This window comes from Camelina sativa, chromosome 8 (genome assembly GCF_000633955.1).
Source record: "Camelina sativa cultivar DH55 chromosome 8, Cs, whole genome shotgun sequence".
NCBI classification, from domain to species: domain Eukaryota; kingdom Viridiplantae; phylum Streptophyta; class Magnoliopsida; order Brassicales; family Brassicaceae; genus Camelina; species Camelina sativa.
In genome coordinates this window covers 19,723,129-19,746,508 of record NC_025692.1, presented here as the reverse complement: position 1 = coordinate 19,746,508, position 23,380 = coordinate 19,723,129, and the positions used below count along the sequence as shown (strand labels likewise).

Sequence of the window (23,380 nt, the reverse complement as noted above, 5' to 3'; positions counted from 1 at the left end):
ATATATATATATATATATATATATGATTTTAGGATCTTAGAACTCTGATGTTTTATTTTCCCTCCAACATTTGAGAGAGAGATTTTTAGAGAGCTTTTGGAGAGAAGAATCACAACCCCTTCAGAGAAGATTCAGAACTCCTTTACTTCTTTTTTTTTAATTACTTAATGCAATTTATTCATAATATGATTTGTGTTTCATGAATTATGTTTGAGTAAACCTGCTTGTTAGGTTTACGGTTTCTCATTAGGGATTTCATGAATTGTTAGATTGATTTATTACTTGGATTTATTATCTTTCTTGTTCTTCACCATATGTTGTTCTTAAATCTAGATATTTGATTAGTCATCTGGATTTAGATCTTAGGATTACTGATTGATATTAGAATATAATTGATTTTTCTGATAAAAACATTTGGTGAGCAAAATTACTTCTTACAAAGAGATTTGATTTAGTAATTTTGTGAACAAACTAAACTTGTTTTCAAAGCTGGTTTTTAACCTGAATTATGCATAGAGATTAGATTTCGTCCTTTAAACTTAGATAATATTTGTAGTGAGAACTGATTTATTTTACAATTGTGTTTAGAGTTCAAGAACGATGCTTAATTGCTGAATCATGCTTTCTTAATTGATTGAACTGATTTTCCATGATTTCCTGAGAAACTCCTTAAGCCTAGCGTTTTATTATCTTGATTTTACAAAACTTTTATTTTCGCATCGCAGTTTCAATATATTGTCTTGTTTAGCATAATTAAAAGATTATTAAATATATTGTGTGAGTCTAGAGTCCTTGTGGATTCGGTCCCTAAATACTACAATGATCTCTTAATTTGAGAGAGTACCTTTATGATAAATTTGAGCATATCAAAGTAGATAACTCTTAAATCCTAGTAAACCACCTTGGTTAAGGGTATCTTAGGTTAAAACATTCTAGAATTTTACCCAACAATCACCCCCCTTAAGCTTCGAGTCCTTCTTCGAGAGGTCTTGAACGCCGATCAAACTCCTCATCGTCTTGAACTGAATTCTTGTTAGGGATTTTATTAGTATGTCTGCACACTAATCTTCTCTTGGTACGAACTCCACTTCAATTTGCTCATTTTTAACACACTCTCGGAAAAGTGGTAACGCTAGTTGATGTGTTTGCTTCTTCTGTGAAAACAGGGCCGGTCCTAGGATTACTGAGGCCTAAAGCATTTTTTATACATGGTATTTTATAAATATATATTAATTGTAAGCATATGATACAAACAATTAAAAAATATTAAAACTGCTGATCTGGAGCATTGAACCCGCGACAAAGTATATATTTCTCGTACAGCCTAACCAACTTAGCTAAGAATTTGTTTCATTAATTAGTCCAAATTATTTGTATATATTATGTGGCTTAAAGCAGATGCTTTAGCTGCTTTAGGGGTGGGCCGGGCCTGTGTGGAAAACAAGGTTCTCTGTGAGCTCTATGGCTGACTTGTTGTCGATGTATATGGTTGTCTTCTCACAATTCTGTCCCATAACTTCACTCACCAAATCTTGTAACCATATCCCTTGCTTGGCTGATGCCGTTGCAGCCATGAACTTGGCTTCAGAACTAGACAATGCGACTGTTCTCAGTTTCTGTGAACACCATGTAATTTGTGTTTCTCCAAGATAGAACACATGACCCACCGTGCTCTTACCGTCATTAGGATCTGTGTTATGGCTGCTGTCAATGTAGCCAACTATTGTTTGTGAGCCTCCACGCTTAAATACTAGGCCATATGATAGTGTTCCTTGAAAATATCTCACAGTTTTCTTCAATGCTGCACCATGTGACTCTCTTGGATCTTCCATGTATCTACTCACTACTCCAACTGAGAAAGCGAAACAGTTGATCCTCCGGCGATACATGGTAGCGTCTTCTACCAGTTCTCCTTTTGTTTTAGACAATTTTAATCCAAACTCCATCGAAATGTAAGTCAGATTACACTGATCTAATCATGCTTCCTTGAGAATCCTCCCTCATATGCTTCTTGTTTCAACTTGATGCCATCCTTTCCTTGATAGACTTCAATGCCAAGGTAATAGGTGAGTAGTCCTATGTCTGACATCTCGAACTTAGATGACATACTAGCCTTGAACTCCTATATCACTCCCAGAGAGTTCCATGTGAAAAAAGATCGTCAACGTATACAACTACAAGAACGAACTTCTACCTGTCTACCTTGCGATACACGACACTCTCCTTGTAGCACTTCTTGAAGTTCAAACCTTTCAAGATTTGATCAAGCTTTGTGTTCCACGCTCGTGGAGCCTGTCTTAACCCATATAAAGCTTTGGAAATTTTAAAAACCTTATGTTCTTCTCCCTTCTTTCCAAAGCCTTCTTGTTGAGACACATAGACGTCTTTGTTTAGCTCACCATGAAAAAAACCTCTACTTGACATCGAGGTGGTGGATTTCCAATCTGTGAGAAGCAGATATTCCCACGAGTAGTCTTATTGTCTCGACTCAAGCTACCGGTGCAAATACTTCATTAAAGTCAATCCCTGATTGTTACACATAACCTTTCGCAACTAATCTCTCCTTGTATTTGTTGATGGAGCCATCCACGTTCCTTTTAATCATAGAGACCTATTTAAGACCAATGATCTTGACACGTTGTGGTTTTTCAACAAACAACCAAGTCTTGTTCTTGTTATTAACTTATCTCCTCTTCAAAAGAGTTTGTCCACATGGTCAGCTCCTTTGCTTCTTGAAAATTTATAGGCTCGTCATTGAGTGAGAGAAGAAGCTTCTCACACTCTGTATTAGCAAGGACAAGATAATCATCAAGATAACTTGGTTGGCCTAATTGACTAACCGATCGTCGAAGTTGAGGATAGCCGACCTCTTCTTGTTGGACTTGTGCATTGTTCTTCTCACCCAAGTCATTCTCGACTTCTTCTTGCCCATAATCACTTAGTGCATTGCTTCCAGTTTCTTCATGTTCTAGACAACCTCCTAAGGATCATAAACAACCTTCAAAAAAGGCGTAACGACATATAAAAGAAGCCCAATCCTTTACCTTGGAGGACAAACAACGGACAAGCAATTGAAAACTAACCATAAATAAAATAGAAAGTTATCAAAGGAAAAAAGAAATGAAGAAGGCGGTTCCTACGAGGAATTAGAGTTCAGGAACCTTATAAATAAAAGATCTCTCAAAGGGAGAAGGAGACGAAAATAAGGAGCAAGTACAAGAAGCTTAGCAAAACCACAACAACCGACTTAAGAGCAAGATTAGGGTTCTAGTTGATTAGTTGTGGCTTGTTTCTTGTATTTGTTATCAATATCTTGATCAATAAAGAGATGCTTTTTGACCTAGATTTCTTGTTTTCCGTAGACTCTCATGAACCGGTTACTTTTGCTCAAACAGATTTAATGGTAATTTTATTACACAAAACACACCACTTAGAAATTAAGTGGAGTTGGACTAATTATCATCTTTCATCTCAAAGAAAGTAAATTATCTCTATGTTAGCCGAAGCATTCATCTCGTCTGATTCAGTGATTCCAGCATCATTTTAGAGGCTCTGATCTTGCCGCCTATTCAAACATTTCATTTTGTGTTAAGGAAAATCTATACTAATAAAAAGTAGGAGCTATAAGCTCCTAAGGCCGTCCACATAGGGTTTTAAACACACAGTAGAAATTTGACATATCACTTATTAACATTTTATACAATTTCCGGAATTTTATATATTAAAAATTATTTTAAACAACCTATCATGATTTGACATGTCATTCATTAACATTTTTTAAATTTACAGAATTTTTTAGAAAAAGAAAAATTTAAAATTTATGGAAATCAAAAACTAAGCACAATATCCCACATCGGCTAGAAATTTTTTAGACAATGGTTCAGAACCAGTATAAATAAGATTAATATGCTTCCAACAACGAATGAGCAGGAAAGCTTGATTTATCAGGCGTCCAAGTTTAAAAGTTTTATTTGGTTTGATCTGGTTTTTTATTTGATCAAATTAAAACTTTAAACAGTTTCAAAAAAATATTATAATATTTAAAAATTTTAAAAGTTTAAATATTATAAATATTGAAACTTTTAAAAGTTCTTAGCTTTTAAAAAGTTTTTAAATATTATAAGTTTTAAATTTTAAAAGTTTAAAATATTATAAATATTGAAAATTTTTAAAAGGTTCAAATTTTATATTTCGAAACCTTTTAAAAGTTTAAAATATTATAAATATTGATGCAAAACATAAATTATCTTATTTATCTACATTTGTGCTTTTTATTTCTTATGAGCTGTAAAACATATTTTTGTGTATGATTTTATAGATGAGTTGATATTCTTTCATTAATTTTTTATTTTTAGGTCTAAGGAAGAATGATTGACATCGCAAGACCTTAATTTGATGTTTGAGTCAAATTTTGAGGTTTAAAGAAGAAAGATGGACGACAAACACACATGTTTTATTAGCTATACATAGGCATGACCAGGGTTACGGTTGTCACGGTTAAGGTTTATTAACCATCGGTTATGGTTAGAAATTTTTGTAACCTTAACCATAACCGTTTAACAAATAGTTAAACGGTTACGTTTAAATACGGTTACGGTTCAAACGGTTACTGTTATATACGGTTACGGTTATTTGATAATATGATACGGTTGATATTATTTGATGATATAATATAATTGATATTATTTATTTATAATTAATATGTTCTTATAGTGTACTCATATTTCTATATATCATATGATTCATATTAAATAAATAATTATTAGTATATTTTATTATGTTTTTAAAATATTATAAACCAAGTAAGGATTTTGGGTTGAGAAGTTTCAAAACGCGTGGATCTAAAACCAAATAAGTATATGGATAAAATTGTCAATAATTGGGTGCATGTGTTGACTATGCTGGTAATCATGAATTTCACAAATTTTATGAGAAAAGAAATTATTTTGTTCTTAGAGTTTGATTGGTTAACAAGTTATGAGAAGAATGTGAAGAAGTTGACGAGGAAGAAGAAGAAAAAGAGTATAACGAAGAACCAAACGGTAAAAGTTACGATGACAATTAAAATAAAATTTGACAATGAAAATGACAAGAAAAAATATGAAGAATAAGAAAACATTGAATAAAAAACACGAAAACATAGGTGGTAGCGATCAATTAAATATGAATACGAGTTAAATTCATAATTATAAAATTGTTTCGTTTTTCTGTTGGTCAAAGAAAATGGTTTAGGATATGTGAGGTCATCAGTTTGATTTGCCTCGCCTGGACATCAAGTTAAATTTATGATTTTTTTTTATCAGAATTGATTTTATAACACAACTGATTTTTATATTTTAAAAAATTGTGTATCTGAAATTTAATTTTTTTTCCTTAGTACTAATTTTAATTTTTTTTATGAGATAATATTTTATTACCGCAATCAATCATATATAATTTTTATCAAAATATATCAAATAAACCCACGTATAGGGTGGGTTGAAAACCTAGTAACATCAAAGAATAAAAGCATTGTACTCAAAAATAAAAGTAACTTACCCTTACAATCTCTTCTAATATCTTAGATCTTTATCTTGCCGTTGTATATTACCAACCTTACCTGGTTTAATGTGGTTAAAAAAATTACCATCTCAATCTCAAACCGATTTAATGCATGTAGTAAAAAGTAATAATGGCAATAGACCAAGGAAATTTTATTATTCAAGTGTCATCATCAGTCATCACAATTCACGACTTACACGTTGACTACTTGTTGGTTTACTTGACTCACAGTAACTTTCTTTACTACAAAAAGATTTTACAGCAAAGGCAAACAACAACAAAGTAAGTGAGCCAGTGAGTGAATCTCACAGTACAAAAATTCTTTAGGCTTGAGCCCCAAGTTCCAGCATTAAGGTATGATTTCTCGCATCAGATCCCGGTCCCTTAAACTGAATCGGACCTGACAACAAGACAAAGAATGATAGTTAGTTAACCTGGAGGACCCAAATAAAAAGTTGAAATTAATTACTACTATATGTAGAGACATGTGTGTATGTGAACAAACCAGGACTAATGTATCGATTCTTCAAAGCCCATTCTTCCCGCTGCGACGCAAATTTCTTAAACGGTGCGCCTGAAATTTATAAGAAGCAATGAGTAATAGAGAGAACAAGCGGCTGTAGAGAAAAAAAAAAGATAAGTTTAGAGCTAAAGACTTTTACCTTCAAGTTCAACCATAGCTTTCTTGATAACAGGCTTGAATTTGCCTGCAACATAAAAAGATAATGTTGGAACTTATCAAAGATTTCACAATAGTATCGTAACATCGTCTACTCTTCACGGTTTTAATTATATTACCGTGTCTTCTCTCAACATCCATCAACGAAGTTAGTGCAGTACCACCAACTGTCCATTCTTCAACAGGTGCAGCCAAATTTCCAACCTGCCAAAAAAAAATCACAAAATGGAATATAAATAAATCTTGAAATAACGAAACAGTTTGTGATATATTTTCAAGAAAAAGGAAGAAAAATTCTAAACCGATGAGATTAGTCCGGTCTTTCCGCTCTGGAGAAGTGATCCAGCACCGTAACCTAATGCGTAACAGTAAGTTGCATCAAAATTCGTAGGCAACCCACATCTTCCTTCATACCTAAAAAAACACAATCAGAAATAAGATTATGTTGAGACTAGCTGATTAGTAACTAATAGATATATATTTGTTACCCAAAGAAGTGCGATTTCCCCATGAACTCGCGTTTGTATGTACCCGCCTTCTTCTTTTTGTCTAGCTCGGTTTCAACCATTTGTATCAGCATTTTCTCTGTCTCTATTTTAGCCACCTTAAGAGATGCAAAGATAAACCGGTTTTCAGTTATTGGTTTGAATCAGTTATTGGTTAAACCGGGTGATGGTAATAAGAAAACAGACCTGGACATTTCCATGTGGATCTCTTTCAAGCATTAGTTGTTCTTGAATAGTTTGAGGAAGAAACTCAAAAATCTTTAAAGTCTCTTCTTTAAGATTCTTTTTCCATTGGCCTTCTTCATCAACGTTTCCTTCTGCTAAGACTTCGTTTAGTTCGGAAATAAGCTCTTGGACCTGCAAATAATGGAGCATAGATGGAGTGAGAAAGCTCACTACACAAACATAGGGAAAAGAACTGGATTGACCATTATTTACCTCAGGGATAAAATCAATGAGACCTTCGGGAACAAGAACGACACCGTAATTGTAACCATTTTCTGCTCGTTTACAGATTACATCAACAATGTTATCCGTAACATTCTTCAACGTTAGCTTCTTCTCGAAAACCTGCATAAATGTTTGGATATTTCCGGTTCTCAAACCGAAGGCTACGAATGAAGCTTGAGTAACACGAAAACGTACCTCTTCTCCGATAATGGTAATGTTTGGATGGGTTTGCAAAGCGCATTCAAGTGTAATATGAGACGCAGCACGACCCATAAGACGTACAACTATACAGATGAAAAATGATATTGTAAATTTGTATCAAGATAATTCATTATTGCTCAGAGAAAGTATAAACTTACAGTGATAGTATTTTCCTGTGGAACGTGCATCGATCATAACATTTCCAATCATTTCTGAGTATATCTGCATGAATATACAAACCAACAAAACCATTGATAAGGTCTTCTAGTAGAAGACATAAGTAAGTGGTGCAATTTTGAAGTTACTTACCTTGCAAGCAGTATCAAACCCGAAACTAGTAGGGACTTCTTTACTTTTCAAATCACCATCGATTGTCTTGGGGCACCCAATAACCCGAGTTTTCATGTTTTTACCTCTGCAAACCAAATACGAATATCAATCACCATGCAAAACAAGAGAAAAATGAATCTCATTCATCTTTAACAAATTCAAAAGTACCGGAAGTGTTCAGCAAGGAGACAAGCATTAGTATTGGAGTCATCTCCACCAATAACCACAAGGCCATCTAAGTCCATCTTTGTTACAGTCTCTTCAGCTTGCTGAAACTGCAATATGTACCAAACTCTGATGCTAACTTAGTCTATTCGATCAATGAAAGCCACAACATTGAGAAAAAAAAGCCTATTCACCTGTTCTGGAGTTTCAATCTTGTCTCTACCACTACATATCATATCAAATCCACCCTGCAACAGAAAAAAAGCACAACAGAAACTATCAAGAATAAATACAAAATGCAAATCTTTAGATACTAAGAGCTTCTAGTTCCAACTCTTTATGATCAAAATTTGATAACTCCAACGTACCATTCTTTAAAAATCTTAACAAACTTCTTTCGGTAAACCTACAGTACTCTGTTAAATCAAACTCAATTAACTGAGAGTATCTAAACCGGTAAAAATCAATCCGAACCAAACTAAAACCAAATCAAAAAGATGATAAACCAACTAAATTAAACAAAATGATGGTCACTAATTCAGTTTTTCATGTTAAAATGAACCGACAAAAAACCGAAACCAAACTAAACCGAATATAATAAACCGACAAAAAACTCAAAAGGCACATCATTTTGATACCTGGTTTCTATAAGGATAGACAAACTCAGAAGTAAGCTCAATATATTTTCCCTTCATGATTCCAGCTGGACCGCCACGAAACCCAAACAGACTACTTCCTTTCACATATTCCTGCAAGTAATCTTATCCAACCAAACAACAACAACAACTAAATTACAAAACTCAAATTCAAAATCTTTAAAAACCTGAATTAAATTAAAAATTGGACAAAGTAACAATGTCTAACCAAAGATTCCACAGATAACATTGTGTCCTCCAGGTGCTTGTCCACCCGACAACACAACACCAATCTTAAGCTTTTGGTCCGATTTAACTGCATCAGATTGGTTAAGAACCAATAAAGCTGATGGTTGTCCAAATAGATTTGGGAATAATTTCTCAATCTCCTCTGCAACCACATCAAAAAAAAATAATCAAAATTGACTCAAACCAACAAATTAAGAACCGGTTTACTCTAGTGATTCCGGTTTAGTAATCGAACCTGGATGTCCGGCGGAGGAGCTGGGAGGACCATCAATGATCTTGAAAGGGTTTTTAAAGACGGAAGGAAGAGGAAGCGCGTGGTCGATACGACTGGCTTGGACTTCGCTGTACACAGAAGACACACGGCTAGCCGCCCGAGGATTATTCGAGATTCCAGCGATGTAATCTTTACCGATGAAATCGAGCTGTGATGCCATTTGTGAGTTTTTTTTTGGACTCTTGTTCCTAAAAATTCTCTGAATGTCAGAAGTCAGAGGTGTGTGTGTCGGAAACTGTTTGGATAAGTTTCTAAAAGTGGGTGATGAAATTTAATGTACAATCTTTCCGAATATTCCAATATGCCAAATTTTGGGGTTTAAAACAAAAAAATTCTCGAATTTTTATAACAATATCAAGAACTGCATTTGATTCATTTTCGACAAAAGTTTTGTTGTATCATTGGTTCAATATGTGTTGTATTTTAGGGGTTTTAAGCATCAAATTCGAATTATATTGGAATTTGCATAAAATTGTCTAATAATTTAATTTTTATCAAAAAAGTTGTGTAATAATTAGAATAAATGAATAAAATTGTATGCCGTCAAAAACAAAATGAATAAAATTGTAGATTGAGAAAAAACATAAAATCGCATTTTTGGCTTCCTTCATCAAATTAAAATGCTTCCAGTTAAAATCAGTACGTAACAGTATTTTGCTAATACTGATTTCTAAAATTAGAGAGGAATGATCACTTTGATTATATTCGTTTTTAGAGTCGGCAGGAGCATTGGTCTTTGTTATTGTTGTTAACGAATCCAAAATGAAGCATTTTTTGTTTTCTAGTGTCTTTTGTGTTGAAGAAACGGAATTGTGAGCTTGAGACCAAACATGATTATAATTTTCTAATTAGTTAATCGAAAGAAACGAGTTTAGACCTAATGATAAAAATGGTAAGGAAGAGATGTAATAGATAATCATAAACCCTAAAAAGCATGGACCATAATGGCAACATGTGGTTTAACTGTCAGCTTAACAAGTTGGTAAGGTACTTACTGACTGTATTTAGATCAAGTGATCAATTCTTAATTACTTCTCACGTTTTAAAAGTTCTCTTTTTGAGTTTAACAACTTAATCAAAATAAGAAGTCATATGGATATTGTCACATGACAAAATCCCTAAAAGACCCGATTCTAAAACCTACAAAGACGTAATTAATCACCACAAAGTGATTCTATCCAGCTGTGTAACATCATCTTTTGGGATTAATCTCCAATTATTGCACACTCTTTTGTTGAATAACACGAGATAACTTATTGTTAAAGACATTTAAAGGCTCCCATATCAATATACAAACTAGGTAAAACTAAACCTATATCTTGTCACCTCAAGTTCTAATGAGGTACATTCTTACTTGTGTGTCGGGGGATACCATAAGTGATATACCATTTTCTCGTGGTGAAAGTTTATTGACTCTCCAAGAGCCATTCCACAACGATTTCCATAATTAAACGCAAAATGGTGGTACAATAGAAATTTTTTTGTACAACACTCTCTCTTATCATGGGTTGAGTCCAATTTTCTTTTCTTTTTCGATAGCTTCCAGACCAACTGTTCTCAATATCTATATAAAATGTTGAATTTTGTTGTGTGTGTGTGTGTATGAAAATACGTAGATTATAAAATTTACCAATAAAAGAATGCATGATTATAAAATTCCTAATTCAACAAAGCAGAAAATGAGGTATTATGTACAAGCCAGCATAGATAAAGCATGTCTTGTCTCCAAGGCAAACAACCATACGTTTATCTCTTCATTTCTCATGTATATTTTGAAAATAACACTTTTAGCTAATCTTAACTTTATATCTCTAGCAAAATTACAACTCTGAACTATTTAAAATCTAATATGCCCTTTAAGAATATGTTATAAAACAAAGTGAAGTTCGTGTTCATCAGTAGCCGCCATGTGAAAACCACAAATTGCTGGTCTTGATCTTCTAGTTTTTCTTTATCTCGTTTTTCTTCAAGTTTTTTAAAAAATATTTTTAATAATTATTAGCTATCTATATTAATTGTGTCAGATCACGGTAAGTATTACATATCGATCACCTTTTACACATTACCAAAAACTTTAGAAAACAAAGTGTAGATATTTCATCTTCAACAACAACAACAAAACTAAAGTGGACATGAAGATGGTCTACATCACCCTCATAATCAAATTAATCACCCCTATATTCCTAAAACACGACACAAATACATGCATTTAGCTCTCCTTTCTTAATTTTTTTCTTTTACAATTATCCTCAATCATACCTAATCTAATCTCCTCTATTATTCTCATCTTTTTATTTGATATGTATTTATTATATCTGCTTTTGATATATATATAAACTACATGATATTTTCATCAATCATTATTTTATTGTTGGAAGTAATATATCATATTATATTGATTTGAAATAATGAATCAATTTCACTAAACACAATCTTTTCTTTAATTTTTGATAACCTTTATAAATTCTACACATAAGAACATGGTCTTCGAAAGGAAAACTAAATATTAATTGATGCTTTTTTTGTAGTGTTTTCTCTTGTATATGTAGATCTTTTTGGTTGTAGATTGGTCTTTCTGACTTATTTGTTTTCTCTGTAACTGCTGTTGAAAATTTAAAATTGGTATAAATACTTTACATTTTTACCAAAAAAAGTGTACAACTTTTCATTGCATTTTGAGAACAAATTGTAAATATTGATTTTGGGATATAAATAAAGAAAACTTAGTCTTACAAAAATGAATAATGTTGAAAGACTTGTTAGTCTAAATTTTAAAAGAACCTCTTTTTGAGTTTTAAAATGAATTAAGATCAAGACATAATCATGATGAACATGACCCACATTTTTCAATTTTTACATAAAATGATTAAATAAGAACTCTATTTTTTTATTTGCATTTAACAAACATCCCCCATCCTCAAAACCCCCGACTATAATGTGTAACTTAATCGTCAACATGAAAATCACAAACAGAACACAAGAAGAAACAGAGAAAGATAACAAGAAACAGAACAAACAATCACAACACCAAACAAGAGAAGCAAGAATCTGCAGCAGAGCTTTGTGTTGCAGCAACAAAGCAAGACTCAGCACTTCTTCTGCTTCTTCTTCCTCGGTGGAATCAGACAGAAGTTCTAGATATTCAGACCAGTACGGTTCGCTCTCTAGCCTAGCACACTACATGGTTCAGGAGAAGCTAGAGCAGATGATCAGAGAGACACAAGAAGCCACACAACATCAAGCAAAGATTAGGCAAGAAAAGGCGAGAAGAACAAGAAGAAGAAGCGAGGGGAGCATCGGTAGCACTAAGTTCATTGTCATGATGGCGATGGAGAAATTTTCTTATGATCCAAGAGAGGACTTTAGAGACTCCATGGTGGAGATGATTGTAGCAAACAAAATAAAAGAAGCAGATGAACTTAGAAGCCTCTTGGAGTACTATCTATCGATGAATCCTCGCGAGTACCGGTCTGCCATTCTCGAGATCTTTTACGAGGTTTGTGCTGATTTGTTTCGTAGCTAAAAGAGAACAAAGACCACTTGTTTCTTTCAAATGTCTGTGTAAAAGATACTTGGTTTGTAACAAACCGGTTTTCTAAGTAATAAATAGACCGATTTGTATAACATTAATAAACCAAAAAAATAACTGAACTAGAAACTTGAGATTACAGAAGAAAACAGAACTGTGATACAATTTTGCTTTCAATTTCAGTATACCAAAACTGAACTGATGCTAAAGTGTTTGTTTAGCAAAGCGTTAACCGTACAGTTCAAGTATGTATCAATGTAAATATATATTGTATTTCTTAAGAGTAACATCCATTGTTTAACTCTCCAACAAGGTAACATAACAGTTTTACAACACTATTAAACACAGGCAAATGGTTCTATACTAGTATTATAAATGTTACTGTGGATGTGATGTGAGAGTAATGATGATGATTTTAAGGGTTTAAGAGAGAGCTTCCTTCTTTGATGAGCACAAAGAGGCTTCCGCCATCACCTCTCGAGATCCGAAGGTCTTTGTCAAGGTAAGTTGTGAGCAGCCACGACTGGGTCTTGTCACTAGACAAAGAGAATTTCAATGGTGGTTGGCTTGAGATGGTTCTAGCCACAGAGGAAGCCGTGTCTTGGACTGATGTAAGTAACCCTTTAATAGGGCTGAGATCGATTTTTTGGCCAAGAACCTCGACGAATTCGGGGATTTCAATAGAATCCGTTAGCTGAGGAGTTCCAATAACTCCTTGCTCGAACTTAATCTACAACAAACAAAACAAAATCCCAAGTTAGGTTTATGTAAAACTGTTAACATGTGCGGGTTTAGGTGATGATTGATATATTTACCTGAACACGTTTAGGGCTTCGGATTTCGAACTTAGCGTTGGTGCTAACGGATGTTGTGGAAAAGGGACCAGCAAAGAGAACAGAGTTTTGAACGGTGAAGGTATCGGAATCAATGGTTTGTGAGATCTCATCCACTTTAACCAATGGCTCGATTCTGCGTGAGAGCAATGGGAACATACCCACGAACGATGTGTAGCTTCACGAGAGAGAGAGAGAGAGAACAGAACACAATTAAAAGACAAGTTCTTGAACTACAACAATAAGCAAAGGCTCTAATTTTCCCATTAAAAAGTTCCAATCTTTAAGTACCAAATAATAAGAAATTGTGTGTACTTACGCGAGAATCCATTTGCCATTGAGGAGAAACAGAGCATCGGTAGGAGCTGGAGTAGGGTTCTTAGACTCGATCTGGGTAATAAGCTCGCTGATCTCAGCTCTCGTATCGCTCGACGCGCTTAACCCACGATCTGTACCGTACAATGAATCAGCCAGCGATCTCTTAAGCTTCTCCGTCTCCTCCACGGATTCGATCGCTTCGTCTGCTTCTTTCTCCGCCACCGATGATGAAGCCATTACTCTCTCCACCCCTTCTTGACCCCATTCGTCATCAAAATCCGTTGCTCGGACTTTGAAACCTCGCCGGTGAACAGAGATCCCAAGCTCCGACCTCCGATTGAATGAGTGTACCGAGACTTGAACCGGAGATTTGGAATGTGGTTTAGCGTTTGGTGAGTTTGGAACTAGGGTTTTGCAGGGGAATTGAGTGAACAACGATGGTACAGTCGCCATTTTTTTTTTTTTTCTTCACAAGAGGAAACTCAAACCTCACAAAATTAGGAAACTACAAAACGCGTTTTATAACCGTTGAGGTGGATTGTAAATGACGTATATACCCTTCTATCATAATACTTTGGGACATTCTCAAAAATAGCACCAAAATAATTTTTTTTTTCTAAATGTAACACAACATCTCTAAAATTACAAAAATAACACTATATTTCAAAATTTATATTTCAAAATTAAATTTTAAATTCTAAATACTAAACCTTACCCCTCAAAACTATACCCTAAATGTGAAATTGAGAACCCAAACCTAAAAAAAAAAATTTTTAAATTAATTTTAAATATTTTAATATGTTAAATAATGCTATTTTTGGAAATTTATGGAATGTATGCTATAATTGTTCATAAAACTTGTTTTGTTGATATTTTAGGTATTTCTTAAATATCTTATTATATGATACATACAAAAGTCAAGACACTAGGGATATAATAGGTATTGTCTTTAATAAAACAAAGGCATTGACACGTGAATGGTTTAAGATCATCAATTGCGAATCGAACAGTTACTGATTTCGAAATTTGCCAACTTTATGAAAAAAATGCATTAAAATTTGTGGAAGATTGTATTTTTCTTAAATAATTTTTAAAACAAATTTGGATAATTTGTCCCACTATTCGTGTGGGGGAGAATTTGGTTTGGGTTATTTCTAGGTATAGAAACGCCATGCAAATGGCATGATGTGTCTAGAACCTTCGGACGTGTACTATACTTGTTTGGCCGTTTTTATGTGATCTTCGAGATCGCCAGTTTTGTGGACGGTCGAGATGGAGCTCCAATGCAAATACAAATATCTAAGAACTCCGTTTTCAGTCGCTGTCCTTACCGCGTTTACGGTTCTAAAATTAATGAGCGATTGAACCAAAGCTAAATGGGCCTTCATTGTAAATTTGAATTGGGGGTTTTGGTTAAGAACAGGCCCATAATCAATAACTAAAAATATTAATACTCCAGTTTCCAATAAGCGTAATTAAATTTCATATGTAGCACACACGTGAATCTCTAGGCAACACAAACATCAGTGAGGTGAGTCACGTGCAACGGGAGTGTGGTATTATTGAGCCGTAGGATACAAATAAAATCAATAAATGTCGAGGATCTCGATGATCGGACGGTTACAAAGGGGACACGAACCTCGATTAAGCCACACCTCTCGAGAACACACTCTGCAAAAAGTGTGTCCACATGGGATTAACGCTGCTCCTTTCTTCCTTCCCATGCACACGCAGCACATCGAATCATTACCACCACCTCCTCTAACCGTCGATGACGACGACGCCGTTTCATTCCCTTCGACGACTCTCTCCGCCGTTTCCTCTAACAATCTCATTAACGAAACTCTTAACGGCGTCAAACTCCCTGATGACGACGCTACCGTTTCCTCCGTTCGGTAATTTCTCTCCGCTGCTAAAGCAGCTGCGAGATTAATACCTTGGGTTAACTGAACCGGTCCATGATTTGAACCGGAACCGACCCGGTTATCGAACGGTTCGTCGTCTTCGCGAGTGTTAGTAGTAGTAGTACTGGTTGTTAACCGAAGACCCCAGGTTGGACCACAACATCCGATTTGTTTGAATCCTAGCCGTTCCTTTAGTGTTCGTTTCCTTCTTCTGGTTCGATCGAGACCGTCCATCTGGACTCGTAGCAAATCAAGAAATGTCGTTGACTGTTGCGTCTCGGACTGGGACTGACTTGTTTCTACACCTAGTTGTTGACTCATTATCGACTAAGATACAGAGATTTAAAAGAATAGAAGAGATCTAAGAGAAAAATAAATAAGAATGGATTCTGAAGAACACCTCCGCCATTGAAGAACACACCAATAGAGGAGTAAAAGAGAGAGAGAAGGAGAGAGTGTTGCGACTGTTTCGGAAGTCGTGTCTCGCAGGGTTTTTTAAAGCTTTTTTCAGTTATACTTCCGAATTACGATTGCATTCATTACTAGTATATTATTAGTATCTTTAAATTTGAAATTAACACAAATTTGACCAATAACACAAATTTTTTGGTAAAACGTTTCCTCATAAATTTTAAATCTGCCACTAACCACGTTAATTTGGCATGCCAATTTGTTAACTTGGAATTTGCCAATTCAATAAATAAAAAGGTTCGAATTTTTACGCTGAATACAAAAATTTATGAAAAACTTGTTCCACATGATAGCATTGAAAAGGAGAAAACCCGTATCATTTTTATTTATATAATTTGGATTAAAAGGGATTTTATTATGTATTTATTGAATGATGGAAAGTCTTTACTTTTCATCTAACTACTCAAAGAACTACTTAAATTTTTCTTAATGGCATTTCAACAAGTAAAGTTGTCAGTAATCAATGTGAGTATGCCTCTTGGAACAAGAGAAGGAGAGTGGTGAATGCTTTAGATTGGAGATGTCAAAGAGTTCCATGAACCTCTGGTCTGATATCCTAGCTTTGGCAGCTGCGAATCTCTGGTACTCATCGAAGATGGAAGACAAACACCATCTCTGAATCTTCCTCACACAACCTACTAGACACCCTGTCCGATGCTGCAACAGAGAGAAACAAGATATATAAGGATCCTTTCGATCATACATATCATGACTAGTGTTAAACCAGAGGAGAGATGTCTCAGTTTACCTTCCCACTTTTGCAATGAATTAACACAGGATGATTCTCGGTATCTAGTTAAAAAAAAAGGCAAAGACAAACTCATCATTAGACGATCAACACATTAAGCTCAATTAAAAATGTTTTCAACAGAGTCCAGAGACTATACCATAGAAGGGGTACCTACCTAGAAGTACTTGTAATGCTTCTCGGATTACCTCGTCAGGGATATTAACAAAGGGTTCCTGAAAGAAACACAGAGAGAGAGAACCATCAAATCATCAGTTTCAAGCACACACAGAATATGTTATTCATCCATCATCTTTGATAGCTCTATCTCACCATAAGTCCATAACATGCTAAACAAGAAGATTAAACACAATTTCCAATAGAAGGAACAACCGTAGATAGAATTAACCATATTAAAGGATGAAATCTTAAGATTCTGAAGAACAGACCATAAACCACAGACTATGCAACCATATTAAAGGATAAACCAATAGGATCAGTATCATCAAAATCATCCTCAGTTCCTCACCTTGCATCTTTCAATTCCAAATTGAAAGACTTGGATCCCATTTGATTTTGCGAATTCTATGTTCACCTCTGGGTATGCCTCAGGGCACAAATATCTAGAAACACACAACAAAATCAAGAGAGATTAGAGACAAAAACGAAGTTGACAGGCATCGAAATCAGAGAAAATTACATGATGGATCGGAGGCGAAGAGACTGGAGAAAGCTGAAACTGACGGGTTCAGGGAAACCAGAACGGAAAATTCCATTATCGACCATAGCGAAGTTGAGAGGTGGCACGAAAAGCTCGCCGCCGCCGCCGCCTCTATCCTCCGTCGAGTTCTCCGACTGTGGTACGGTGTGAACATCTCCGGCGTAGCTCTCCAACGTCATGGTGATGGGGTATATTGTAGAGTGCCAAAAACGGAAACGAAGAGAGCGGAGCTTTACGATGGGGAAAAGTCGAGAAGATTAACAAGTCTTTTAGGGAGAATATTAAAAGGTATCCATGAGGAATATTCTTTAAATCCAAAAACCTACTCATAAGTTAATACAATAGTACTAGTTTTTACATACATCAACATATTACAAATTTATCCCACAAATTCTTTTCACTCTCAGCTGCTTAAATTATTTTCGTAGTCGAAATGAACAAAACAAAGGTAAATATATAAATCCAATAAAGTATTAAAAATTAAATGTGAAATATATATATGCAAATCTTATTGAAAATAATTATGTTAGTGCGACGGAGTAAGTAAGTAAATGTCGGAATCTGAACCAAGAGAAGAATGTTATGTCACAATAAATTACTAAAACTATAGTATATACTATTGAATAATCATGTTAGAGAAGACTCAAGAAGGCACAAAAGAATCAACTAAGCAAATATAAACAAATAATGCACTAAACAGAAGACTCAAGAAGGCACAAAAGCAAGCAATGCGCTCATTTGAGCAATCAAAGAAGCACAGAAAAATCAATGCACTAAACAGAATAATTAAATAAGCAAACAAACAAGTTGAGCAAAAAAAATAATCAAATAATGCACTAGACTGAAGAATCAAGAAAGCACAAAAGCAAGCAATGCACTAAGCATGAGAATCACATAAGCAAACAAACAAGTTGAACAAAAAAACAAATGATGCACTAAACTGAAGAATTAAGGAAGCACAAAACAAGCTGTTTAAGAAAGTAGTGAACATATACTTCAACAATAACGCAAGAATTAAATTTTGAAGATGGACTCAAGCAAACTAAATTACCTTGAGCAAGAACATGACCTGCTTTTTTACACTCATAATTACGACTAATTTAAGATTACATGAGAATATAAGATTATTGATGTAGAAATTTATTAGCTAAAAGCTCATAATTACGACGATGGAATGAAACCATTTGACTACCATAATCCGATGATGGCAACCATTGCCAATAAATGCACATGCCACAAAACAAAAACAGTTCCCAAATTCAACCAAAAAAAAAAAAAAATCAATAATTTGTCACAAACATTTAAACTATTGATTCAGTTGAGGTGACTAGTAGGAGAAAAAAAAGATGAATTTGTGAGGAATTGAAAACTTGAAACTTCGAGGTGAAGATTGGTTTAAAAGTGAAGTAAGAGATGCTAGAAAAACAGAACTCATACTAGAGTTATTATTTAGTTGGAGTTTGTTCTTTATCGTGAGAGGGTGATGACATACACATGTAAATGGATTAGAGAAACTCATCTCACAATTTAAAATCTCAAAATATTCATATAAACACTTGTACTAATCTAGTACGTACTTTACTTGTGTTTATTGATAAGATTAGTATCTTTAATTTAATTTAATATTTTTACTCCAGTAAAAAATATTTTGGTTTACCACTGGTGACATCACAAAGATAAAGAGACAACACACCATGCAAACTGTAAAAACAAAATTCAAATGAACCAAGTATCAGAAAAGTATTGATCAGAAAAACTTTGCATAGTTCTATGGCCCTAAAACAATTAGTCTCAAAAAAGCTTACGTTGCACGGAAGCGTGGCTCAAGCATCGATCCTCGCTTCAGAATCGGGAGCGGAACCGGAAACGTCCAGAATCGCGATGGAATCGCGTTTCCTGAAAAGTTGAATTTAGAAACGCAGAAGAAGCAGCGACTCGGATTTGGAAGCGTCCGAAAATATTATTAGTTTAATCAAAAGAATATTCCATGAATTTATGAAAGTTGTAGTTTGAATAAAAAAACAAGATTTACAGAAAGAATGGTCAAGTGTGGCTGGTTGCAAGAAGAAAGAAGAAGCAATTAGGGTTGACATACACGTGGCTTATTTGTTTTCTTTCTTTTATCATCTCATTTTATTAACAATTTAATAAACATAAAATAACAAAATAACAGCTTTTTTTTCCTTTTTTTCGACAAAATATCAGCTCTTAACGAGCCCAACAATAACAAAAAAAACCTATAACGAGCCCAACAATAACAAAAAAAACCTATAACGAGCCCAACTGAAAATGAAAATTGAAATGTGCCATAATTTATATATAGATATATAATAATAATAATTTAGTTTCAGTTTGGCTTAAATGTTTGTATATAGTGTACATCACTATATATTTTTTTTATTTAATACTTAAATTTGACATATTTAGGAAACTCTTTATAAATTTTATATATATATAGATAATATGTAACGCTTTTAATGCGTACCCCGTTTCCTCTATTTTTTTTAAAACACGCTTTTCCGCTTTCAAACGCTTCTACTTCCGCGTACCCGTTTCCGATTTCATGTAGCTTAGCAAAAAAGTCACACTAGATTAGTAACGAAAAAAGCCAAACCCATCACTTTTTCCACCACACCAAAAGAAAAACTGTCCACTGCTACAAAATATTTTATGACTATAGGCTCGTAGCTAAATTTGTTCCTGCCTATTCGCAGATATAATAAAAAAACCACAAATGTTTTTGTATCAGGACACAGTGAAACAATTTGTGCCTTTGTCCTAATGTCATTTAGTGAGAAAGAAGTAGGATCATACTTTTGTTCATGATGATTAGACTATAACAATCAAATTGAATTCTCAAAAAAGTCCTCAAAATTACATAAATTTTATTTTAATATTTATTTATGATTTTTAACTACATATATTTAAATTATTAAGTTTTATATCTGTATACATAATTATAAACATTTATATGTTGTTAATATAACTTAAATAAATGTATTTTTCTTACTTTTGTTTATAATTTATAATTTTATTATTTTTTCTAACAAATATTTTTATATAATTTTATATATATAATATTTTATGCTGTAAACATATAAACCGCCTGAAACTGTCTAGCGTTCTAGGCGCTAGGCACTGGGTCACTGCCCATATACCGCCTAACGCTTTGTTGAACTTTGGCTATTATAAACCTAGAAAGTATATAATCCATTTGTATGGAAAGACGTCTATATCATAAGCATTCATAAGCACATTTTTTCAAATGACACTTTTGTTTTTTGTTGTTCCTTTTAATTTAATAGATTTTGATCCGTAGTATACTAAAGATTTATTTTTCAGCAATTATTAAGAAAAAATCTATGTTATATGTTTATGTTTTTAATATGTCTGATTGATTTGCTGGCTAAACTTGCAGTAGTTCCTCAGCCACAAGTCACGGCAAAAGCTCCCTGGTACAAATCAAAATCTATTATCAAGGTGGGATAATACTTTGCTTTGTCGCTGCAATGTCCATCTTCTTGGTATTTGAGCGTGTGATCTGATGATTCTAACATGTAATCTGCCATTTTGCATGACCAGCCACAAGTAAATGTGGTGACAATTGTCGATGGCTTGAAAAGATTGTACACTGAAAAGCTGAAGCCTTTGGAAGTCACATATCGTTTCAATGATTTTGCATCCCCTGTACTGGTGAGTGAACTTTATGCTATCCTTATCATTTCAGAAGCAGTTGTGTTGTGTGGTTTTGTTTGTCCGTTACAGAAATTATATCCAATGTCACCTTGTAGATTGATTCTCAGTTTGTTCTCTTGATACTTTTTTTGTTGTTGATTTGCAGACTAATAGCGATTTTGATGCCAAACCAATGGTAATGCTTTTGGGTCAATATTCCACCGGAAAAACAACATTTATTAAACACTTGCTCGGATGTGACTACCCCGGTAACTTGCTCCGTTCCCTTAAACTCGTACTAATGCAATGAATCTTCAGTTATGTATCTGATTTTCACCACTGTCATCTTGTTACCAGGAGCTCACATTGGTCCAGAGCCAACAACAGATCGGTTTGTGGTTGCAATGGTATGTCAGTGTGTCTTGATTTGATCGTAGTTGAATCATTACTAGTGAGTTACTTGATGTATTCATTTAACTCTTATGATTTGATTTTCTTATAGAGTGGACCAGATGAACGAACCATACCTGGAAATACCATGGCTGTTCAAGCTGACATGCCATTTAACGGGCTAACAAGTTTTGGAGGTGCTTTCCTCTCAAAGTTTGAGTGTTCACAAATGCCGCATCCCGTGAGTAATTAACCATTATTCCATTGTCTCTTTTTGATTATTCTCTCTGTTGGTTTATGTGAGCCTTGTCTTCCTGTTTGTGTTGTAGGTCTTGGACCAAATTACTCTTGTAGACACTCCTGGAGTTCTTTCTGGAGAGAAACAAAGGATGCAAAGGAGCTATGACTTCACTGGTGTGATCTCATGGTTTGCATCTAAATGTGATATGATTCTCCTTCTCTTTGATCCCCATAAGCTTGACATCAGTGATGAATTCAAACGGGTGATAACATCTCTGCGTGGTAACGAAGACAAGATCCGTGTTGTTTTAAACAAAGCTGACCAAGTTGATACTCAACAAGTAATTATCCATTTCCTCCCCCATTCATAAGCTTCATTTTTACTTGTGTTTGAGCTGATCTAAATCCTTGATTCTTAGCTAATGAGAGTGTATGGAGCATTGATGTGGTCGCTTGGTAAAGTCTTGAATACACCAGAGGTCGTACGTGTCTATATTGGGTATGCCTTTGAATACGACATGAACTGTGATTTTGATTTCATGAGTTGTTAAAAGGAATTTAAGCCATTAGTTTCATTTGGTTACACAATAGATTAATTTTGTTATTGCTTTACTTGTGCAGGTCCTTCAATGACAAACCCATAAACGAAGCTGCAGTTGGACCGATTGGAAAAGAACTCTTTGAGAAAGAGCAAAATGATCTTCTAGCAGACTTAATGGACATACCTAAGAAAGCATGTGACAGAAAGGTATGATTCTGATGAGTCTCAGTTCAAACAGTAATGTCCATAAATTCAAAATTTTGAGGCTGAAAACAACTATTTGTTGCAGATTAACGAGTTTGTGAAGCGAGCTCGAGCTGCGAAGATCAATGCATACATTATGAGCCATCTTAGGAAGGAAATGCCAGCAATGATGGGCAAATCCAAAGCTCAGCAACGTCTTATGGACAATCTCCAAGAAGAATTTGGAAAGGTTAGTAAATATCTCATTTGAGCTACAAAACTTAGACTAATCGCATTATGAGTAGCCTACTAGAGATTTTTAAAATGTCCTAAACCAAAGTAGTTGACTTTAAGCCAAACTAGAATTTTTGTTTACACGCACCTCTCTATTGATCAAGAAATAAATAAAGGAATTGGTTTTTATCTCATGTTTTCATGTTTTGTATTGATTGATTTCAGATTATTTAACAAAAAATTATTGTAATTCTTAAAAAAAACAGGTACAGAGGGAGTTTCATCTTCCGGCTGGAGATTTCCCAAGTGTGGAGCATTTTAGAGAAGTATTGGGAGGCTATAACATTGACAAATTCGAGAAGTTGAAGCCTAAGATGATTCAAGCAGTGGATGATATGCTGGGATACGATATTCCAGATCTATTGAAGAAATTCAGAAATCCTTATGATTAAAACAATAATGCTTGTACTTAGAAGAAAAAAAAAACTTTTTATGATCAAGCTTCAGAGTTTATCACAATCAGTAGAACAAGTTAAATATTTGGAGATTATGTTTTGTGCTCTTCTGAATTAGTAATCAATCTC

The 23,380-nt window shown here is 34.3% G+C and overlaps 6 protein-coding genes across 8 annotated transcripts; 2 read left to right on the top strand and 4 right to left on the bottom strand.

Moving 5' to 3' along the window:
* On the bottom strand, positions 5,673 to 9,348 carry LOC104707571 (pyrophosphate--fructose 6-phosphate 1-phosphotransferase subunit beta 2-like). 2 transcript variants are annotated; one of them, XM_010423946.2, is made up of 16 exons: positions 8,992 to 9,342; positions 8,737 to 8,898; positions 8,511 to 8,632; positions 8,067 to 8,120; positions 7,876 to 7,982; positions 7,687 to 7,792; positions 7,536 to 7,599; positions 7,372 to 7,460; positions 7,165 to 7,296; positions 6,913 to 7,083; positions 6,709 to 6,824; positions 6,523 to 6,634; positions 6,340 to 6,424; positions 6,204 to 6,248; positions 6,047 to 6,115; positions 5,673 to 5,941 (listed from the first exon to the last, which is right to left on the bottom strand). In XM_010423946.2, the coding sequence occupies exons 1-16, from the start codon at positions 9,188 to 9,190 to the stop codon at positions 5,865 to 5,867; spliced, it is 1,710 nt and encodes a 569-aa protein (XP_010422248.1). In that variant the 5' UTR covers positions 9,191 to 9,342; the 3' UTR covers positions 5,673 to 5,864. The 2 variants fall into 2 exon arrangements, with proteins under 2 accessions (XP_010422248.1, XP_010422247.1); XM_010423945.2 differs by having other exon boundaries at positions 7,165 to 7,460; positions 8,992 to 9,348.
* On the top strand, positions 11,921 to 12,683 carry LOC109125869 (probable transcription repressor OFP9). Its single transcript, XM_019228549.1, has one exon. It carries the CDS (start codon positions 11,966 to 11,968, stop codon positions 12,551 to 12,553), a length of 588 nt encoding a protein of 195 aa, XP_019084094.1. The 5' UTR covers positions 11,921 to 11,965; the 3' UTR covers positions 12,554 to 12,683.
* On the bottom strand, positions 12,808 to 14,197 carry LOC104707570 (probable plastid-lipid-associated protein 1, chloroplastic). Its single transcript, XM_010423944.1, has 3 exons — positions 13,712 to 14,197; positions 13,375 to 13,570; positions 12,808 to 13,289 (listed from the first exon to the last, which is right to left on the bottom strand). The coding sequence occupies exons 1-3, from the start codon at positions 14,161 to 14,163 to the stop codon at positions 12,975 to 12,977; spliced, it is 963 nt and encodes a 320-aa protein (XP_010422246.1). The 5' UTR covers positions 14,164 to 14,197; the 3' UTR covers positions 12,808 to 12,974.
* Positions 15,172 to 16,072, bottom strand: LOC104707569 (death-associated inhibitor of apoptosis 1-like). The gene has a single exon (XM_010423943.2). It carries the CDS (start codon positions 15,933 to 15,935, stop codon positions 15,297 to 15,299), a length of 639 nt encoding a protein of 212 aa, XP_010422245.1. The 5' UTR covers positions 15,936 to 16,072; the 3' UTR covers positions 15,172 to 15,296.
* On the bottom strand, positions 16,381 to 19,582 carry LOC104707568 (probable tyrosine-protein phosphatase At1g05000). 2 transcript variants are annotated; one of them, XM_010423941.1, is made up of 6 exons: positions 19,339 to 19,582; positions 17,513 to 19,234; positions 17,342 to 17,435; positions 16,991 to 17,048; positions 16,834 to 16,877; positions 16,381 to 16,742 (listed from the first exon to the last, which is right to left on the bottom strand). In XM_010423941.1, the coding sequence occupies exons 2-6, from the start codon at positions 17,710 to 17,712 to the stop codon at positions 16,539 to 16,541; spliced, it is 600 nt and encodes a 199-aa protein (XP_010422243.1). In that variant the 5' UTR covers positions 17,713 to 19,234; positions 19,339 to 19,582; the 3' UTR covers positions 16,381 to 16,538. The 2 variants fall into 2 exon arrangements, with proteins under 2 accessions (XP_010422243.1, XP_010422244.1); XM_010423942.2 differs by having other exon boundaries at positions 17,513 to 17,763.
* LOC104707567 (EH domain-containing protein 2-like) lies at positions 20,894 to 23,343 on the top strand. The gene is made up of 10 exons (XM_010423940.2): positions 20,894 to 21,013; positions 21,116 to 21,226; positions 21,375 to 21,477; positions 21,566 to 21,615; positions 21,711 to 21,839; positions 21,928 to 22,179; positions 22,258 to 22,337; positions 22,460 to 22,586; positions 22,669 to 22,812; positions 23,063 to 23,343. The coding sequence occupies exons 1-10, from the start codon at positions 20,903 to 20,905 to the stop codon at positions 23,246 to 23,248; spliced, it is 1,293 nt and encodes a 430-aa protein (XP_010422242.2). The 5' UTR covers positions 20,894 to 20,902; the 3' UTR covers positions 23,249 to 23,343.

What these genes read in the sequence shown, in the direction of transcription:
- LOC104707570 (XM_010423944.1), bottom strand. Translation starts at nt 14,163, where the DNA reads ATGGCGACTGTACCATCGTTGTTCACTCAATTCCCCTGCAAAACCCTA. An exon ending in AATGGCAAATGGATTCTCGC is followed by an intron (nt 13,571 to 13,711) that starts GTAAGTACACAC and finishes TCTCTCGTGAAG; the next exon opens with CTACACATCGTTCGTGGGTA. An exon ending in GAAGCCCTAAACGTGTTCAG is followed by an intron (nt 13,290 to 13,374) that starts GTAAATATATCA and finishes TGTTTGTTGTAG; the next exon opens with ATTAAGTTCGAGCAAGGAGT.
- LOC104707568 (XM_010423941.1), bottom strand. Translation starts at nt 17,712, where the DNA reads ATGACGTTGGAGAGCTACGCCGGAGATGTTCACACCGTACCACAGTCG. An exon ending in TTGGAATTGAAAGATGCAAG is followed by an intron (nt 17,049 to 17,341) that starts GTGAGGAACTGA and finishes TGTTTCTTTCAG; the next exon opens with GAACCCTTTGTTAATATCCC. An exon ending in AGCATTACAAGTACTTCTAG is followed by an intron (nt 16,878 to 16,990) that starts GTAGGTACCCCT and finishes TTTTTTAACTAG; the next exon opens with ATACCGAGAATCATCCTGTG.
- LOC104707567 (XM_010423940.2), top strand. Translation starts at nt 20,903, where the DNA reads ATGTTTATGTTTTTAATATGTCTGATTGATTTGCTGGCTAAACTTGCA. An exon ending in ATTTTGCATCCCCTGTACTG is followed by an intron (nt 21,227 to 21,374) that starts GTGAGTGAACTT and finishes GTTGATTTGCAG; the next exon opens with ACTAATAGCGATTTTGATGC. An exon ending in ATCGGTTTGTGGTTGCAATG is followed by an intron (nt 21,616 to 21,710) that starts GTATGTCAGTGT and finishes ATTTTCTTATAG; the next exon opens with AGTGGACCAGATGAACGAAC.
- LOC109125869 (XM_019228549.1), top strand. Translation starts at nt 11,966, where the DNA reads ATGTGTAACTTAATCGTCAACATGAAAATCACAAACAGAACACAAGAA.
- LOC104707569 (XM_010423943.2), bottom strand. Translation starts at nt 15,935, where the DNA reads ATGAGTCAACAACTAGGTGTAGAAACAAGTCAGTCCCAGTCCGAGACG.
- LOC104707571 (XM_010423945.2), bottom strand. Translation starts at nt 9,190, where the DNA reads ATGGCATCACAGCTCGATTTCATCGGTAAAGATTACATCGCTGGAATC. An exon ending in TGTTATCTGTGGAATCTTTG is followed by an intron (nt 8,633 to 8,736) that starts GTTAGACATTGT and finishes TGGTTGGATAAG; the next exon opens with ATTACTTGCAGGAATATGTG. An exon ending in TCATTGATTTTATCCCTGAG is followed by an intron (nt 7,084 to 7,164) that starts GTAAATAATGGT and finishes CATTATTTGCAG; the next exon opens with GTCCAAGAGCTTATTTCCGA.